At 38.9% G+C, this 20,720-nt stretch overlaps 1 protein-coding gene across 1 annotated transcript; it reads left to right on the forward strand.

Moving 5' to 3' along the window:
* Positions 1 to 1,609: 1,609 nt before the first annotated feature.
* LOC118531739 (interferon-induced transmembrane protein 3-like) lies at positions 1,610 to 3,124 on the forward strand. The gene is made up of 2 exons (XM_078057449.1): positions 1,610 to 1,923; positions 3,082 to 3,124. Exons 1-2 carry the CDS (start codon positions 1,610 to 1,612, stop codon positions 3,122 to 3,124), a joined length of 357 nt encoding a protein of 118 aa, XP_077913575.1.
* The last annotated feature ends 17,596 nt before the right edge of the window (positions 3,125 to 20,720 follow it).

Here is a 20,720-nt window from a genome sequence, read left to right on the forward strand (position 1 = left end):
CAACCCGCAGACAAGTATAAGAACCACTCCCTTAGACTGGGATTCTTGTTTCTAGCTGTATGTAAGAATCAACTGGGGCAACTCTAAACAATATCCACTCCACGACCCCACCCCAAAGCAATCGAAACACAATCTCTGCTAATAGCGCCTGAGTGTTTTCAGCTCCCAGGTCATTCTGAAGTTACGGTATTTGATTAAATGGTTTCATTACAAAAACGTTTTCAGAAAAAGAAAAAAATGAGAAGTAAAAACATATATTTTAAACAGGCATAATACCAAATCCTACCTTTCAGAAACAACCACAAGTTACCCCACTTTAGCTGAGGTAAAGAACGGGGCAATGAGAAAATATGTAAATAAAAGAATTCGGACTCACAGCTCTTGAACTCAAAGTCTCCACCACCTTCCCAAACTCTCCTCAAGCGGTTCTGGGCCTGAGAGGCTGCACCCCAGCAGCGCGCAGGCCCGTATATACGCGTGCACGCACAGAGGCGCACGTGCGCGTACACGCGCTCACGCACACACGGATTTACCGTCCGCTAAACTTGGTTTGGGGAGACTCTGCCGTCCTTTTCATCAGCAAGGGGGCGTTTTATAATTTCATTTTGTGGGTGCCTAAATTACAAACATTTTGCTCACCAAAGTAGATTTATGAAGTAACAATTACCTCATTTGGCCATTTTTGAAATTAATCATAGGGTTATGTAACTCCCAACCAAAGCTACCGATTAGAATAAAATAACCCGAGCCCAGCACCAAGTTGTTATAATGCCATCCTAGAGAAAGAAAAAAAAAGGTGATGCCTTTTGAGATTGAGCAATTTACCTTAATGTTTTGTTTTGTTTTGTTTTGTTTTAAGAAATTTGAAAAACTAAAATACAGGAAACAAATCACTACCATTGAGAGCCTGGCGATACTTGAGAAGGAAAAAGAAATAAGATGGATAACAAATTTCCCTACAGCTGTAGGTTCAAAGGAGGGGGGAGTATGAGCACAGGGTTCCACTATAATGCCACAATTGTTAAGAATTTTATTTTGTCAATAATTATTTGTAAATCTTTGGCCAAATCAAGCTATTATCTCTGGACCATATTTTCCCATTTGTAAATGAGAGGATTAAGTCTAAGGCAGGGTTTCTCAACCTTGGCACTACTGACATCTTGGACAGGATACTTCTTTTTTATGGGAGCTCTTCTGTGCATGGAGGATGTTTGGCAGCATCCCTGGTGTCTACCCACTAGATTCCAGTAGGATACACTTTCCCCTGGCCCAGTTGTAACTATCAAAAATGTCTCAAGACATTGCCAAATGTCCCCTGAGGAGCAAAATCAGTCCTGGTCGAGAACAACTGGTTTAAAGTAATTTTTAATGTCTCTTTATTTTTAAAAGTTCGCAATGTGAAAACTCTGGGAAGACAAATTGGACATATCAGGGAATGTGCACATAAAAATCCAAAGATGAGAATGTGTGAAACTATCCTGTAAAGCAGAGCTTCTCAATCTTGGATGAATATTAGAATCACCTGAGGAGCATTTCAAATTCCTAGTCTCGAGGGCCCAGAGCACGGTCAGGCATCCACATCCACACCACAGGTGCTCCATCTCCCACCATGAGCCACAATTCCCAGCACTTCTTCCTGGGTGCCCACAACGGCGTCCCCCCAACCTATGAGATGCTCAAGGAGGAGCACGAGGTGGCTGTACTCAGGGTGCCCCAGAGCTCAGCTCCCGTGACAACCACTGTGATCAACATCCGTAGTGAGACAGCCGTGCCCACCATCTTCATGAACTGGTGCTGCCTGGGCTTCATGGCCTTCGCCTACTCCGTGAAGTCTAGGGACCGGAAGATGGTGGGTGACATTTTTGGGGCCCAGACTTATGCCTCCACCGCCAAGTGCCTGAACATCTGGGCCCTGGTCTTGGCCTCCTTCTGACCATCTCATTCATCATTTTTTTTGTCACTGGATCACTGATGATTTCCCAAACAATTTCGGAGATCATAAAACATTATGGGGGGTACTAGTAGCTGCCAGTGGCCTGAGGTTGTCACCTCTGTCACAGCGTTTTATATACGTGTCAATTTACCATTGTAGTCAATAAAGCACTTGTGTGTGAAAAAAAAAAAAAATTCCTAGTCTCAAGGTCAAACCCCTGACGAATTAAATCAGAACTCTGGGGGTTGAAAAAAGTTTGGGATTCCAGTGGGCAGCACTTTGAGGACCACTGGAGAAGAGCTTAGTATGAGACAGAAATAACAATAAATCTGTTCATCATTTCTCATTCTGGTAATACTTCAATTCAATTAGCAAGAAAACCAAAAATCCAGTCTATGCTGGCATTTTCATAACACTGGGAAACAGGCCATCTTAAATCAAGCCAATCTCAAACTTTCACTTTAAATGAGGCTTACACCTATTTAGAGGAGAGGTACATGGGCATAAAGAAACCTAAACAAAGTCAAAAAGCCCAGTATCTGTGAAGGAGGTGCCACCATTCATCCCTCAAATCCTCTGTTCCCTGCAGTTATTGATCAGAGACCATGGCAGCCATTTTCTCCAAACCATGACTGTCGAGTCCATTAATCATGACCAACAGAGATTATCTGTTCCACTTTATCAAGTAAATGACAATCTCATCAAAAGAAAATGTGTGCACTCCCTGGAGGAGGAAGATACACCCTACTCATCTGTGAGTGAAATCAGTCTATGTGGCCAGAGTTGGAAGAGACCTAGACACCCACCCAATGGGACAAAGAACTATCAACATGATTTAACACATATATGACATAAGCAGTTCAAAGGAGCTACTGTAAAGTGGCTAAAGAACCCTTGACTATCTCCTAGGGAATCTATGCTAATTAACTTGATATTCTTTGCAAAGTGCTCACAGTTACCTAGGAAGAAAGTTGTGACATAAAAATATGCAATTCCCTTTACTGTAATTTTTGTTTGCTGTTATTTGCACAAACAAATATCATTGGCATCCAAACTTTTTCGAACATTTAATCTGTGCCAGGCCCTGTGATAAGCATTTTGTATAAATTATGTCATTTAATCTTCACAATAACCTAACTACTTGGTATTATTATTATTAATATTATTATTATTATTATCCCTCTTCTATAGTTGAGGAAACTGAGGTGTGGAGAGGTTGAGTTGCCCAAGGACCTGCTGCCAGCAGCCACAGGAATGGGAATTAAAACTCAGGCAGTCTAACTACAGAGCCTAATTCTTGAACATCATGTAATTGGCCTCATGAGTCTTCTATTCATTTGTTAGATCGTGAAACTAGTAACTTGGCATAGCAGTCTTTCAATCATAGATTTCAAAACACTTTTAAAACACATAGTATATAGGCTTATACCTGTATGATCCAAATGAAGAAATGTTATGCCAGTGTTCGGCAGCACAGCTACAGACCACCTAAATCAGAATGACTTAGAGGAATTTGTTTAAATACAGAGTACTAGGCCCCATCCCATACCTACCATATCAGAACTTGAGATGCGAAGAAGTCAGGGTGGGAATCTGCATTGTGAACAAGGCCTCCCGGTGGTATTTTTGCCCTTTGGGTTTTTTAGGGGGGTTTTTTGGGGGGGGTTATTATGTTCAGTTAGTCACTGTATAGTACATCATATTTTTGCCCTTTGAAGTCTGAGAACGATTCCCCTAGAATGGCACACCTTTGCACCCACAAAGCATAGCCTCATGCCTGTAAAACTTTAGAAAGAAAATTTAGCTCTCCAGAATCAAAATACAGAGAAAATGTAAAGATCAATTTTAAGAGCCAGAAGATTCCCAGTAAGGCAGCCTCCTTAAAGATCCCTGGATGTATTTTAACATATTCATTTTAAGACATAAACCCACTTACCCAAACACATCATACTTTGCCCTGAGAACTGCTTTTCTCTGGAAACCAGAAATCTGGTTTATGAATATCACTTAAGCTGTTACTCAAAGCCTTCAGCACACACACACACACACACACACACACACACTCAAACACACACACACATCCATGCACGACTTTGAGTAAACACTATGTAACCAGAAAATGAAATTGCTCTCAAATAACCATTATGACTTTTCTTATATGCTCACATTACAATAAAATTCAGAGTGAGAGCTATCAGTGGAGATGGAAATTACAGACCATGCGTTCTTCTACTATATATGAGCCCTTAAGGTTGGGATGGCATTTTATTCCTCTTTACATCTCCAGTTTTAAGCACATAGTAGGCAATTAATCCAGTTTTGTGTTAAGAAAGAAGAAAGGAGACTTCAAATGAATCAGTAAGCAAATCAATTCCCTGATGAGAAGGAGCCTCACAGGTCATCTCTTACCCTACACAACCTTTGGACAAGACTGCTGTCCAAATACAAGAGAACACAGGAAAACAACCAACTTCACACTTTCTCAAATCTTGAAGCCATGCCTCCTTTCAACAAAAGATAATCACCCCAACTTCTGCAGCACACACATACAACCCAAAGTAAGCCTCCAAATGAAAAATGAAAACCAAAATAAAACATGTTGAGGAAGGAAGAGAGAGAGAAGACAGATTGTGGTTAAAAAAAATAAAAACAATAACAGTATACAACACACCAGGGGTTGGGAAAATATCAAATCTTCATTTTACAGCAAATATTGTGTTGAGTTTTGCTTCATTCTGCTATTCATGAGTTTCATATTCTTCCTTGCATTAAAACATATTTATGCTGCTTCATTCCCTCCAGTCTCCGTGCAACATGAATATTCACATAACCACTATAAGCTGCAAATGTGTACACACACACATACACACACTCAGAGATCAGTCTCTTAATCCTTGGGAGATCATGTACTTAAATAATTTCTAAACTGCTGTGAAATGAATCCGAGGGATGATACTACTCAAACAGCATCAGGAGAACCTGTGTGGGGTTGGTTTCCAGCCACTGGAATAATTCTGACTTAATGTATTCAAAACGTCTTACTCAGGTTCCCACACAGTCACATCAAACCATAAACATCCAGACCTTAAAGAGATCCTAGAATTGTCTGCTTCAGCATCCCTCATTTTGAGACAAGGAAATAAGCTCAAAGTGAAACTGCTTGCCCATAACCAGATGATATGTTGGTGCCTGAGCATCCAATCCAGTTGTCTCTCTACTGTGCCATATTGGGACCAATATTTTGCACTTAATAGATAGTTAGCTGGCAGTTCAACAAGAAAATTCATCTAGAGATCTCTTGGTAATGACTGCAAGATCTAAATTCAATTTCTATAAATAATTGCCAATTTTTGTTACAGTTCCTGAAGAATACTGGACTCCAATATTCAATATTGTAATAAATGAATTCTAGCTCTTCTTTTTTGTTAACCTCTTTTTTAAGTGTTAGCAGCTAATGGAAATAAAATATTAAAAAGAACAGAGACTTTAAGGTTCAGAAAATCGACCAAGTAGGTACTCCCATTGGCTACATGCTTTCATTTCATAACTCCAACCCTGGCCATATTTGAAGAGGTGATATCTTCTAACCCAGTGCTTCTCAAACTTTAATGTCTCATAAACCTGAAAAAAAATGCAAATTATGATTCAATAGGTTGGGGGGACTTGAAAGTCTGCATTTCCAACAAGCTCCCAGGTGAATTTGATGCTGCTGGTCACAGGACCACACTTTGAGTAGCATCCACAATGATCGAGGTATTGCCACCACGCAAAACAAGGTGGCAAAGAGTAAAACATCAGTGAGCAGGGCCTGAAAGCAATCCTTATAAAGAAAATGGCAGCACTGGCCAACCAAAGTTAGTTACCAGCTAATAAAATAATGCCCTCTGGGCCTTAGGTCTACCTTATCTAGACGTCAATGTCAGAAAAACCCACCATGTGATCATTCAATGGCAGTAAGTTCTACTTATTCAGGAAATTCATCTCCAAGAAATAAATCAGGAAGCACAAAGGCAGTAGAGGTTATAATTCTCTGCATTAATACTTGGGAGCAAAGAATAAATGAAACCAGAGCACTTTCAATTGCTTATAAATAATTTCAACACCAAGTACAGAGAAACAGATCTTTAACCATTCAGCCAAAGAGTGCAACACCAGGTCCAGCCTATCCTTAGTTTACTAAACAAGCCAAACCACCATGTCTAACAACTTTGCTTGGAAAATAGGTTTTGTGCCAGATGGACATTTATTTCAGAAAATCAAATGGGCAACTTAATTTCAACCTTTCTGATTAAGCAGATCCTAGCCATTCTATGAACATGCGTCCAACCTTTCCCCCAGGGAATTTAGTGGTAACATGGAGAGCATGACCGTTTATTTGGCTTAAGGAACACATTAATTTATCTGGTTTATAGAATTTAAACATCTGACGAATGACAGTGGGGTTGATTTTATTCATCAGCTAATTGCTTTGCCACCTGGAGCTGAAGCTTTATATATGCAGCTTATAAAAGATCTGAAAAGGATCTCAATTATTCTTTAATTTGTTCCTTGAATATAAAGTAGGAAAATCTGGCTTAATCAAACATTGTCTCAATTCTACTGGGATATGTCTAGTTACCTTATAACAAGGTAAGCTTTCATTTAATCATATGATATGATAATTCCCCACTTTCAAGCCAAGTATCCTCTTAGTTACAATCAATTTTCCACTGAAAAAATAAACATTGTCTCTTGACTAAAATCCCAGTAGAGAAAAATAGCCCTTTTTAATGAAACTCGCTGCTAATACACCACACTAGGAATTTCTGTGTAGGAATCCATTAAACCCCTTAATTTGACATTGCTGGTAAATTGCAGAATAAAGCAAGTTCCATGAACAATTCTCTATGCACATGGCCATTCTTGGCACACATAGAAGAAATAGATAATGAGTGCACACACACACACACACAAGCATTACTGGAATCTATTAAATCTCACTTAATAAATGTTTTAATCAAGTTGAATTCTACAATTTATCTGGGAGGGGGAGGAGAAACTAGCAGTCATGCAATGTCTTTAATTGCACCAAGTGAATCTGAAATACCAGCATGTGCTTGAAGGCTGCTAAAAATCCCAAGACATAAAAGCAGTAACTGGCAGGCAATTGGGACACCTCCTGAAATGTAATCTTGCAACAAGCTGAAAGTTAAAAATGTAATGCCATTATTTTAATGACCCAGGGTATTATGGGTTTAAAGCCAAGTATTTGGCCCCCATCTTCCTCATCTCTTAAATGCCATACAGCTCCTGGGATGGGTCAAGTCAAGAGAACAGGGGGGCAGGCATGGCACAGGCTTCCTGGAGCAAAGCAGGTCAGCAACTGGCACCCCATCTGAGAAGAAGGGGGGCATCTGAGGCCTATGACAGGTGAATGGTAGAGGTACAGGCAGACAGGTGGCAATAGACACAGTCACTGGGAGCAGGGACTTGGATTCAAAGGTAGATCCCCTGTTCAGAGAAACCCTGCTGAAAACAAAGGAGAACTCAAATCCATGAGGAATTGTTCTGTGTGGTAAGTCAAGGTACCAAAAGAAAACTCAGGCAAGTGGGTATGTCACAAGCATCCAAAAGCAGACAAGGTTCCAAACAAGAGATTTGACCATAAGCAATAATGTACGGGACCAGGGAATGGCACAGGGATGCAATTTTAGAGTAAAACCAGCTGCATGTCATCATCTTCCAAAGCACTTAACACTGGGCCTTCCTTAGAAGTACTTTATTCACGGGGTGCCTGGGTGGCTCAGTCATTAAGCATCTGCCTTCGGCTCAGGTCATGAACCCAGGGTCCTGGGATTGAGCCCCACATCGGGCTCCCTGCTCAGGCGGGAAGCCTGCTTCTCCCTCTCCCACTCCCCCTGCTTGTGTTCCTGGTCTCTCTCTCTCTGTCAAATAAATAAATAAAATCTTTAAAAAAAGAAGTAGTTTATTCAATAAATAGTAAAGTGTAGTCAAATAAAGCCTTGAATATCAGGACTAAAAGAGATCCTAAGCAATACTAATCCACTGAATGCATGGATAACATGAGTCTTTGAGATGTCTAAAGACAGAATAATTTAGAAGGTAAGAGCTTGGACTTTACAGTCAAAGTCCTAACCCTATAACTCAGTGGGTGTGTTTCTTTGGGCAGTTTCTGTGCCTCTATAAAAGGAGATAATAATAATAATAATAGTACCTGTTTCATAGGGTTGTTGTGAAAATTAAATGAGATAATCCATTTATGGATTATGGATTAAATGATAGCAATTATAATAGTGTCTGGTATGTGTGATGACTTAATAAATGTTGCATTGTATATCATCATCCTTATCATCACCATTGTTATGAACTGAATTGTGTCCCCCCGAAAATTTTCATGTTGAAGCCCTAACCCCCAATGTGACTGTATTTGGAAACAGGGCTGGTAAATAGGTAATTAAGATTAAAGGAGGACAACAGTATGGAGGTTCCTCAAAAAATTAAAAACAGAGCTACCATATGATACAGTAATCCCTCTTCTGGGTATACCTGAAGGAAAATTACCTTGAACATATATCTGCACTCTCATGTTTATTGTACCATTATTCACAATAGTCAAGATATGGAACCTAAGTGTCCATCAGTGGATGAATGGATAGGAAAATGTGGTATTACATACACTGGAATATTATCCAGCCATAAAAAAAGAAGGAAATCATGCCTTATGGTGGTAACATGGATGGATCCTGAAGGCATTATACTAAGTGAAATAAGTTAGATAGGAAAAGACAAATACTGTATGTTCTCATTCATATGTAAACTCTAAACAAGCCAAACTCAAAGAAATAGAGTAGAATGGTGGTTGCCAGGGACTGGAGTGGTGTGGGGAAAGGGAATAAGGAGATGCTGGTCAAAAGTACAAACTCCCTGCCCTAAGATAAATAAGTTCTGGGGATCTTAGGTACAGCATGGTGACTATAATAAATAATATTATATTATATACTTGAAAATTGTCAAGAGAGTAGGCCTTAAAAGTTATCACCAGACACACAAAAATGGTAATTATGTAAGGAGATGGAGGTGTTCATCAACTTTATTGTGGTAATCTTTTCACAATATATACACATACCAATCATCATATTGTACACCTTAAACTTACATATGTTATATGTCAATAATATCTCAATAAAACTGGGAAAACATTTTTTAAAATACCCAGAGATAAAATTATGTGGTCTCTGGAATCTGCTGCAGATTAATTCCATGGGAATCGGTTTATGAGCTGATACTTTTTGAGGCAAGGTGATAGATACATGGGAGTGGGTTTTTCTGTTCTCTCTGCTTTTGTAGATTATTTTTAAAATACAAACAAATATTTTTTTTTAAGATTTTATTTATTTATTTGACAGAGAGAGAGATAGCAAGACCAGGAGCACAAGCAGGGGGAGTGGGAGAGGGAGAAGCAGGCTTACTGCCGAGCAGGGAGCCCGATGCGGAACTCGTCCCAGGACCCTGGGATCATAACCTGAGCTGAAGGCAGACGCTTAACAACTGAGCCACCCAGGCGCCCCAATTCAAACAAATCTTTAGTAAAAATACTCAGTTCATCGTTCACATCATAATGCTTAGAAAACAAAACATTACAAACATGTTTTTAAGTTAAATGAGGTCATACGGGTGGACCATCATCCAATATGATTGGTGTCCTTATCAGAAGAGGGGAGAACACCAGGGATGCGAGCACATAAAGAAATGACTATGTGAGGACACAGCAACAAGGTGGCTATCTGCAAGCCCAGGACAGAGGCCTCAAGAGAAACAACACCTCTGGCACCTTGATCGTGGGCCTTCGGACTGCAGAAATGTGAGGAAATACATTCCTGTTATTTAAGCCACCCAGTCTGTGGCATTCTGTTATGGCAGCCCTAAAATGCTAATATAGTCACTATCATTATTATCTGGTCCAAGTCCATTGCCAACTAAAGGTAGTGGCAAGATGAGGACCCAGCCTTAATACTCTTTCCATCAGCTCCTCCTGCCATATTATTTCCCCAAATTCCCTATTTGGTCTCTTATACTAAAACATTAGCTCCTTATCTGGTAAGAAGAGGCTAAGATATTATTCAAGAAAACAGAAAGTGTAAAAAACATGTAAATCTGAGAGGAAATCAAGTGTCTGTCTCAAAGAGAGCTGCTAGTTCTAAAATGTATACCTTCCCCTACAGATACCCAATAAGCTTAAACAGGTCTAAAGTAGCTGCATGGAGGAAGCTAGGCCTCCAGGGCACAGGCTAGAGCCAGTACACGGGTGGCATCTCCTCACCAGAGCAGGAGCATTCCAAGGAGCTGACCTGGATTTTTTGATCCTTAACCAGACTTCCAGTCACCTCAGTGGCTGCCACTGTAGTCTTGCCTTTCTGCCTCACCTGAAGTTCCACATAGGTTGAAAGACTCCCTCTGCAGACAGGGCTCATTTGTTCCACAAGCAGTTCTGCCTCCCTAAAAAGTGGATGGACTCAGTCATCAAGGTGCCTAAAGCATGGATTGAAATGCAGGATGTACAATTGGTTAGAAATCCACTCGAGATCAACAAATGGCACTGGCACAACTAGATAGCCACATGCAAAAAGTAACTTGGACCCTTCTCTCACATCATGTACAAAAACTGACTCTAAATGAATCAAAGACCAAAATGTAAGTACTAAAGCTACAAAAGTCTTAGAAGAAAAGAGGGAAAATTCTTCATAACCTCAGATTTGCCAATGGCTTCTTAGATGTGACATCAAATGCATGAGCAACAAAAGAAAAAAAGATAAATTGGACCTCATAAAAATTAAAAGCTTTGTGCATCAAAGGACACTATCAAGAAAATGAAAAGACAATTCACAGAATGAGAGAAAATATTTGCAAATCATATATATGATAGAGGATTTTAATCTAGGCTATATAAAGAACTTTTACAACTCAATAACAAAAAGACAAATAACCCAATTTAATAATTGGCAAAGGATCTGAATTGACATACTGCCAAAGAAGCTACACAAATAGCTAATAAGCACATGAAAAGATGCTCAACATCATTAATCCCTGAGAATATGAAAATCAATATCACAATGAGATACCACTTCACACCTACTAAGATGGTTATAATAAAAAATATGACAATAACAAGTATTGGCAAGGATGTGGAAAAATCAGAACCCTCATACACTGTTGGAGGGAATACAAAATGGTGCACTTTCTAAAACAGTCTGTCAGTTAAGCATATAGTTGCCATATGACCCAGCAATTCTACTCCTAGTTTCTTCCCAAGAGAGATGAAAATATATGTCCACACAAAAACTTGTACATGAATGTTTACAGCAGTATTATTCATAATAGCCCAAAGGTGGAAACAACCCAAATGTCCATCAATTAATTAATGGATAAACACAATATAGTATACCCATACAAGGAATATCAAATGGAATATAAAAAGGAAAGAAGTACTGATACATGCCACAAGATGGATGAATCTTGAAAACATTATGCTAAATAAAAGAAGCCAATGACAAAAGAGCAAATATTATATGAAATGTTTGTAACAAATGTTCAGAAAAGGCAAATCTATAGGGACAAAAAGTTGATTAGTGGTTTCCTAGATCTGGGGGTTGGGGGTAAAGTATGGAGGTTCTTTTTGGGGTAGTAAAAATGTTCTAAAATTGACTGTGATCATGGTTGCACAGCTCTGTGAATAAAGTGGATTGTAAAAAAAAAATTAAAAAAACAAAACAAAACAAAAAAATAAAGTGGATTGTACACTGTAAATGGGTGAATTGTTTGGTATGTGAATCTTATCTCAATAAAGTTGTTCCCAAAAAATGCAACAATCCCCTCTGTGTTCAGACCCTTTTTCTCAGTCTTAAACATTCCACATTTTGTACTGTCTCCGCCAGAAGGCCCATTTGCGATGCACAAGTATGCCTCTGTACCACCTTGCAGGTCAAGCTCTCATTTTCAATCCTGTGCTCTTGGCCTTCCAAATTCCCTGTATATCCACAGTTCTCCCTAATCTTCCTTTTTTTTCCTTCTTTTTTTATTTAAATTCAATTAGCCAACATATAGTATATCATTAGTTTCAGACGTAGCGTTCAGTAATTTATCAGTTGCGTATAACACCCAGTGCTCATCACATCATGTGCCCTCTTTAATGCCCATCACCCAATTACCCCATCCCCCCCACCCACCTCCCCTCCAGCACCTATCCTTCCTAAAGAACATTTTATTTTCCAGAATTCCATCATTTTTTCCAAGATAACTATTTGGTACCTTAATCACAGATAACAAGTCGATTTCCAATAAAGCCAAAATGGAAAGGTTGAGAAGATCAAACTTCCACTCTCAAATCTTTTGCTCCAAGCGGACAGATGTCCCAGCTGCAGGTGGAATGTATGTCACACGAAGAACATATATTTTCTTCCCTATTTTCAGATACTAACAGTTCAGATATCCAGTAAGGTTTGGGATTTCTAAATTCACTTTATTAGAATTAAAAAGTAAATTACCAGAGTGGAAACTATCTGGATAACCAGCAAGAAAACAGCAAATTAACCTCCCACCCTATGCCTATAATGAACAATTTCCACACTCTCTAGTAGTTAACCATTTCTACATGCTATACGCATTCAAAATTATCTGTCTTTATTGAGCTTCCAAACTCAGTTATTGTCTGAGTTTTATACCATGGGCATCTGCTCCTTAACAGTAAACCAGATTGTCGGGGTACCATAAAGTATCCCCCTGAATAAGTGCAGTTAAAGAGCTCTTTGAGAGCTCAAGTAAGTCGGCCTATCTTTCTCAGGCAGAAAAGAAGGGATCAAAATAAATAAGCAAAACAAAAAAGTAAGATGATAGAATAAGGATCTTAGCTTTTGTTATTGCTTCCTTTCTTCCCATCTCTCCTACACATCTCCAAAAATATAATTTCAGAGAAAACAATAGGGTGATTTTTCTTTAAAATGAAGAGGAAAAGGGGTGCCTGGGGGGCTCAGTCATTAAGTGTCTGCCTTCAGCTCAGATCATGATCCCAGGGTCCTGGGATCAAGCCCTGCGTCGGGCTCCCTCCTCGGTGGGAAGCCTGCTTCTTCTCCCTCTGCCTGCCGTTCTGCCTACTTGTGCTCTCTATCTCTCTGTCAAATAAATCAATAAAAGCTTTAAAAAAAATGAAGAGGAAAAAAAGAAGATTGGAAACAAATAGGCCATCTGTTGACAATGGATAATTCTGGATACTGAGAATATGAATAGACTTTAATTTTCTTCTTTTTACTTTTCTGTATTTTTAATTGTTCAAAAATAATTTTTTAGATAAATAAAATTTAAAAACATGTCCCATGTCTTTCAAAGCTCTGTTCCCACAACCCCAACTCAGAATTTTTTTTTTTTTAAAGGTGGAGGCAAAGGGAGAGGGAGAGACAGTCTTAAGTCTTAAGCAGTCTTAAGCCCCGACACAGGGGATCTTACCACCCTGAGATCATGACCTGAGCTGAAATCAAGAGTTGGACGCTCAACTGACTATGCCACCCAGGCGCCCCCTAACTCAGAAACTACTTCAATATAATGTCCTGGCAGGTCCTGGCCCCAGAAATAAATGAGAAATACTGTAATTTTTCTTTGGAAATCTTTTTGTTTCCCTTCTCCCTTTTTAATATTCTCTCCCCGACCTACCATCACAGCTCTGTCCCTCACCCAAGAATCTATACTTTCCCATCTGGGCCTTAGAAGTCATCCCTTTGAGGATTATTGGCATTTTTTTTTTTTTTTACTTTTTATTTTGGGATAACTATAGATTCACAGGAAATCACAACGAAATATACAAGCAAGGCCTGTGCACCCTTCACCCACCCTTCCCATATGTTAGCATCTTATGTAACTATTGCCCTATAATGCAATATCAAAACTGGGAAATTGACATGATACACATAGTGCTTATTCAGATTTCACCAGTTATACACCTGTGTGTGTGTGTGTGTGTGTGTGTGTGTGTGCTGCCCTATACAATTTTATTACATGCCCAGCTTCATGTAACCACCATCACGATCAAGAGCCAGAACCAGTCCATCACCACAAGACTCCCTTATGCTACCTTTTTATAGATACATTCATCCCCTTCTTCCCTCTACCTGGACATCCCTAATCCCCAGCAACAATTCCATCCCTGTGATTGTTATTTCACAAATGTTTTATAATTGAATCATGTAACATGTGTCCTTTTAGAATTGGCACTTTTTTTTTGTACTCAGCATAATTTCCTTTAGGTTCATCCAAGTTGAGTGTGTCTCAATAGCTCATTCCTTTTTTTTTTTAACTTACAAAATCTTTTTTATTTATTTTTAATTTTTTTATTTTATTATGTTATGTTAATCACCATACATTACATCATTAGTTTTTCATGTAGTGTTCCATGATTCATTGTTTGCATATAACACCCAGTGCTCCATTCAATACATGCCCTCTTTAATACCCATCACCAGGCTAACCCATCCCCCCATCCCCCTCCCCGCTAGAACCCTCAGTTTGTTTCTCAGAGTCCATAGTCTCTCATGGTTCTTCTCCCCCTCCGATGTCCCCCCCTTCATTTTTCCCTTCCTACTATCTTCTTTTTTTTTTTTAACATATAATGTATTATTTGTTTCAGAGGTACAGGTATGTGATTCCTTTTTATCACTGAGTAGTATTCCATGGTATGGATGTACCACAGTGTGTTTGACCATTCACCCACTAAAAGGCATTTGTGGAGTTTCCAGTTTGGGGCTATTAATAAAGCTGCTATAAACATTCCTTCACAAGTTTCTGAGTAAACATAGTTTTCATTTCTCTGGGACAAAAGCCCAAGAGCGCAATTAGTGGTGGTGTGGTAATTGCATGTTTAGGGGGTTTTTTGAGCGGTTTTTTGTTTTTGTTTTTGTTTCTGTTTTCTAAAGAGGGAGGGGGAACGGACAGAGGGAGAAGCAGAGAGAGAATCTTAAGCTGGCTCCATGCCCAGTGCAGAGCTTGATGCAGGGCTCGATCTCACAACCCTGAGATCAGGACCTGAGCCTAAATTGAGTTGGACACTTAACTGACTGAGCCACCCAGGCGCCCCTGCATGTTCAGTTTCTTAAGAAACTGCCAAACTATTTTCCAGAGTGGTTGTATAATCTTACATTCCCACCAACAATGTATGAGTGATCCAGGTTCTCCACAATCTTGTCAGCATTTGGTGTTATCACTATTTTTTTTTAAAAGATTTTATTTATTTATTTGACAGAGAGATAGAGAGCACAAGTAGGCAGAGAGAGAGGGAGAAGCAGACTCTCCACTGAGCAGGGAGCCTGATGCGGGGCTCGATCCCAGGACCCTGGGATCATGACCTGAGCCGAAGGCAGCCGCTTAACTGACTGAGCCACCCAGGCGCCCCATCACTACTTTTTGTTTTAGCCATTTTGAAAGGTATATAGTGATATCTCATGGTTTTAATTTGCATCTCTAATGCCTAATGATGTTGAACTTGAACACTTTTTCATGTGCTTGTCACCTGTGTATTCTCTTCAGAAATGTCTGTTCATGTCATTTTCCCATTTTCTAACTGGATTGTTTGGTTTTTTAATATTGAGTTTTGAGAGTACTTCATATGTTCAGATATGTGACTTGTAACTGTTTTCTCCCAGTCCGTAATTTTCTGTAATTTGTCTTTTTCTTTTTTTGTTATTATTATATTATGTTCGGTTAGTTAACATATAGTACATCATTAGTTTTTGATGTAATGTTCAACGATTCATTAGTTGCGTATAACACCCAGTGCTCATCACAACATATGCCTACCTTAATATCCACCACCCAGTCACCCCATCCTCCCAAACCCCTCCATTCTGTAACCCTCAGTTTGTTTCCTGGAGTCCAGAGTCTCTCATGGTTTGTCTTTTTCACCCCTCTTAACAGAGTGCTTCACAAAGAAAAATTTTTAATTTTGATAAGGTCCAATTTTCCCTTCTATGGACTTTGCTTTGATGATATCAAATCTAGGAGCTCTTTGCTTAGTTCAAGATCACAAAGACTTCCTCCTTTTTTTCTAGAAGTTTTATAGTTTTATGTTTCACATTTAAGTCCATGATCCATTTTGAATTGATTAATGTATAAGGTGTGAGATTTAGATCAATGGCCAGTGTTTTGCCTATCCAATTGCCCCAGCACCATTTATTGAAAAGGCTATCCTTCCTCCACCAAAATGCTTTGGCTCCTTTGTAAATAATTAATTGAGCATATTTATGTGGATTTCTTTCTGGGTTCTCTATTCTGTTCTATTGATTTGTGTGTCTGTACCTCTGCAAATACCATACTGTCCTGATTATTGTAGCTGTATAATGAGCCTTAACATCAGGAAGAATAATTTCTCCTACTTTATTCTTCTTTTTCAAATTTGTTCTGGCTATTACAGAGCCTTTCCCTTTCCCTATGAATTTTAGTACAAGCTTTTCTGTGTCTACAAAAAAAACTGCTGAGATTTTGGTAAGAATTACATTAAGCCTATAGATCAATTTAGAGAGAATTGACATCTTTATTGTGTTGAGTTCTCCAATCTACATTATATCTCTGCAAATATCTAGAGCTTCTTTCATTTCTTTCATTAGCAGTTTGTAATTTTCAGCATACAGTTCTGCACATTTTGTTAAATTTATACATAAGTACTTCTTTTTTGCAACAATTGTAAAAAGTATTATATTTTTATTTTGGTTCACTGTCAGTATAAAAAAATGCAGGTTATTTTTGTGTATTGGTTTTGTATCCTTCAACTTTATTGAGCTTGCTTAGTTCTAGAAGGTTTTTTTTGTAGATTCTTTTAGATTTTCTGTGTAGACAATCATGTTGCCTGCAAATAAAAACAGTTTCATCTCTTCTTTTCCAGTTGTATCCTTTTTATTTCTTGTTCTTGCTTTATCACACTGGCCAGAACTCCCAGTACTATACTGAATAAAAGTAGTGAGAGCAGACATCTTTGTCTTATTCCCAATCTTAGCATAAAAGCATTCAGTCCTTCACCATTAAGAATGATGTTAGCTATAGTATTTTTAATAGTTTGAGAAAGTTCATGACTGATCCTAATATACTGAAAGTTTTTATCATAAATAGGTATTAAATTTTGTCAAATGTTTCTTCTGCCTCAATTCATATTATCATATGATGTTGGACTGGTGGATTACATTGATTCATTTTCAAATATTCAATCAGCCTTGCATACCTGGAATAAATACCACTTGCTCATGGTCTATTATTCTTTTTATACAGTGTTGGATTTGATTTGCTAAAATTTTGTTGAAGATTTTTGCATATAATTTCATGAGATATTGGTCTGTAGTTTTTGTGTGTGTGCACTGTCTTTGCCTGGTTTTAGAACCAGGGGATTACTTGCCTTATAAAATGAGTTGGAAAGTATTCCCTCCTTTAATATTTTCTGCAAGATATTACGTAAGTTGGTGTTAATTCTTCTTTGAATGTTTGATAAAATTCTCCCAATAAAACCATCTCAGCCTGGAGATTTCTGTTCAGGTAGCTATCTAATTACAAACTCAATTTCTAAATAGTTATAGGACCATTTAGGTTAGCCATTTAATCTTGGCTAAGTTTTAGCAGCTTCTGGTTTTTGAGGAATTGGTCCATTTCTTCTAAGTTTGCAATTTCTGAGCATGAAGTTGTTTGTAATATTCCCCTTTATCCTTTTAATAGGTACAGGATCTGTTCTGATATCCCTGTTTCATTCCTGATATTGGTGATTTGTGCATTTTTTTTTCTGTTCTCATCTTTGTCAACTTTGCTAAAGAGTTACCAATTTCATTGATTCCTTTTGGCTAACTTTTGGGGTTTTTTTCTGTCATATTTATTTATTTATTTATTTATTTATTTATTTTTATTATGTTCAGTTAGCCAACACATAGTACATCATTAGTTTTTGATGTAGTGTTCAAAGATTCATTAGTTGCATATAACACCCAGTGCTCAACACAACATGTGCCTTTCTTAATACCCCTCACCCGGCTACACTTTCCCCCCACCCCCCTTCCTTCTGAAACCCTCAGTTTGTTTCCCAGAGTCCAGAGTCTCAAATTTTCTCTATTGTTTTCCTGTTTTTAATTTCATTGATCTCTGCTCTTTATTATTTCTTTCCTTCTCTTTGCTTTGAGCTTGTTTTGCTCTTCTTTTTCTAGTTTCCTGAGATAGAAACTTTGATCATTGCTTTGAGATCTTTCCTCTTTTCTAATGTAAGCATTTAGTATTATAAATTTCCCTCTCAGCATTGCCTCCCACAAATATTGATAAGTATTGTTTTCATTCTTTTTTCACTTGCATATACTTTAAAAAATTCCCTTTGAGGGGTGCCTGGGTGGCACAGTCATTATGGATCCGACTCTTGGTTTTGGCTCGGGTTGTGATCTGGCGGTCATGGAATCAAGTCCTGCATTGGGCTCCATGCTCAGCATGGAGTTTGCTTGAGATTCTCTCTCTCCCTCTCCCTCTGGCCCTCCTCCCCGCCATGCTCGCTCCATCTCTCTCTCTCTCAAATAAATAAATAAATAAATCTTTTTAAATATTCCCTTTGAGGGACACCTGGGTGACTCAGTCAGTTAAGCATCTGCCTTCAGCTCAGGTCATGATCCCAGGGTCCTGGGATTGAGTCTCGCATAGGGCTCCTTGCTCAGCGGGGAGTCTGCTTCTCCCTCTGCCCCTCTCCCCTGCTTGTGCTCTTTCTCTTTCTCTCTCTCTCTCTCTGACAAATAAATAAATAAATCTTTTAAAAAAATTTAAAAATCCCCTTTGAGGTTTCCTCTTTGACTCATGGATTATTTAGGACTGTATTATTTAATTTCCAAGTGTTTGGAGATTTTCCTATTATCTTTCTGTTATTGGTTTCTGGTTTTATTCCATTATGATCCGAGAACATACTCTATACAACTTCAATTCTTTTAAATTTGATAAAGTTTGTTTTATGACCCAGGATATAGTCTATTTTTCTGAGTGTTCAATAGGTGCTTGAAAAGAATGTATATTCTGCTATTATTGAGTTAAATTTTTATAAATGTCAATTAGATCCTATTGTTTGATGGTTTGCTCAAACCATCTGCCTTCTATCTACTAATTATATCAATTGCTGAGAGTGGGGTGTTGATGTACCCAATTATTGAATATTTATCTTCCCCACCAACCATGCTACTCCCATTTTCACCAAACGGTCCAATATTTTCCCCTCTGGAATTTAATCTCTTACAGGGTTCAAGGCACAGGGGCCAGTTCTTTGAAGATTATTGGCATTTTTCAAAAGACTTTATTTATTTGAGAGAGAGAGAGAGCACACAGCAGGAGGATGGCAAAGGGAGAGGGAGAAGCAGACTCCCCACCGAGCAGGGAACCCAACATAACCGACTGAGCCACCCAGGCACCCCAAGGATTATTGGCATTTTAAACCAAGACCTTGAACACTGGTAAAATATGATAAAACCCAAGCCTAGGACTTGCTGGAGATAGATGCCAGAAAAGAGTAGTCACATAGCAAACTTTGTCCATGAGGCAACTGATGAGACAATCAGGCAAAGCCAAACAGTTCCAACCAATAGACTGGGAGTGGTGAAGAGCTAAATGGAACAGCGAACAGTCAAGGTCTTAACCAACAACCAAAGTCAGGAACAAGCCAAGAAGTCCAAGAAGTGTCAAGATCCAGGACCTAAGGAGGGCATATGAGGGTCCCATTCAATTTCATGTAAACCCTGATGGCCTAGGACTCTTATGAGAGGGTAAAAGAGCCTGTTCTTAGCCATACTGTTGTTCATCTTAAAGGTATCCATACCTTTTGAAGTAACCCAAAGGAATTAATTGCTACTGGGACAATTTCCAGCATCAGCAACAGGATGGTGGGGAAGACATTCTGAGGTATATCTCCTGGATATCCTAAAATCATACTCCACTAGTATGATTTTACAACTTGAACTGGTGAACAGAATGCCTAATAATCTACAAACCTACCTACTTGTTCAAGACTTCTGATGGGCAGAAGACTGGCATTTCCTAAAATCGTGCTCAAATACACATAACATAACATTTACCATCTTAATCATTTTAAACTATACAGTTCAGTGGCATTAAGTACATTCACATTGTTGTGCAACCATCACCCTACCCATCCCCAGAACTTTTTCATATTCCCAAATGGAAACTCTATATGCATTAAACAATAATTCCCCATTTCTCCCTCCCCCCCAGCCACTGGCAACCCTCATTCCACTTTCTGAGAAGATGGCCATTTTCATGGACCTTCATGCTTAACCTACCAGTTATGTTATTCAATCAGAAATAACTCAGAAATAATGCTGACAATATTCTTAACCCCACTGGCAAATTGCTGGTGACTCTTGTCCTTTGATACCAACATTCCAACCTATGTTCCAAGAAACCCAGTTCAAGACCCTGCTCCTTTCCTGCAAGTCTGGGCAAAGGTTTGTCCTTAAATGCACAAAAGGACTCTGCCTGTGATCTGGCCTGGAGCAGTGCCCTCAATGTGATGTCATAGCACCCTGAAGAGAAGTGGAGGCAGAGAGCCACAGGGAGAGCTGAGAGCTCTGCTTCCTTACTCAAAATGGGAGACAACAGCTTTATCCATCTCACAACCACCCCAAAGTCAGGCCATTCCAGGCCTTGGCGCTGGACCACGCTGAGTTGCCCCTCCCAGGCCTCACATATTCTCTCTGAAGTCTCAGAATTCCCTAAGATAAGGCTTAGTGATGTGCTG

Source organism: Halichoerus grypus, chromosome 10 (assembly GCF_964656455.1).
Source record: "Halichoerus grypus chromosome 10, mHalGry1.hap1.1, whole genome shotgun sequence".
NCBI lineage: Eukaryota > Metazoa > Chordata > Mammalia > Carnivora > Phocidae > Halichoerus > Halichoerus grypus.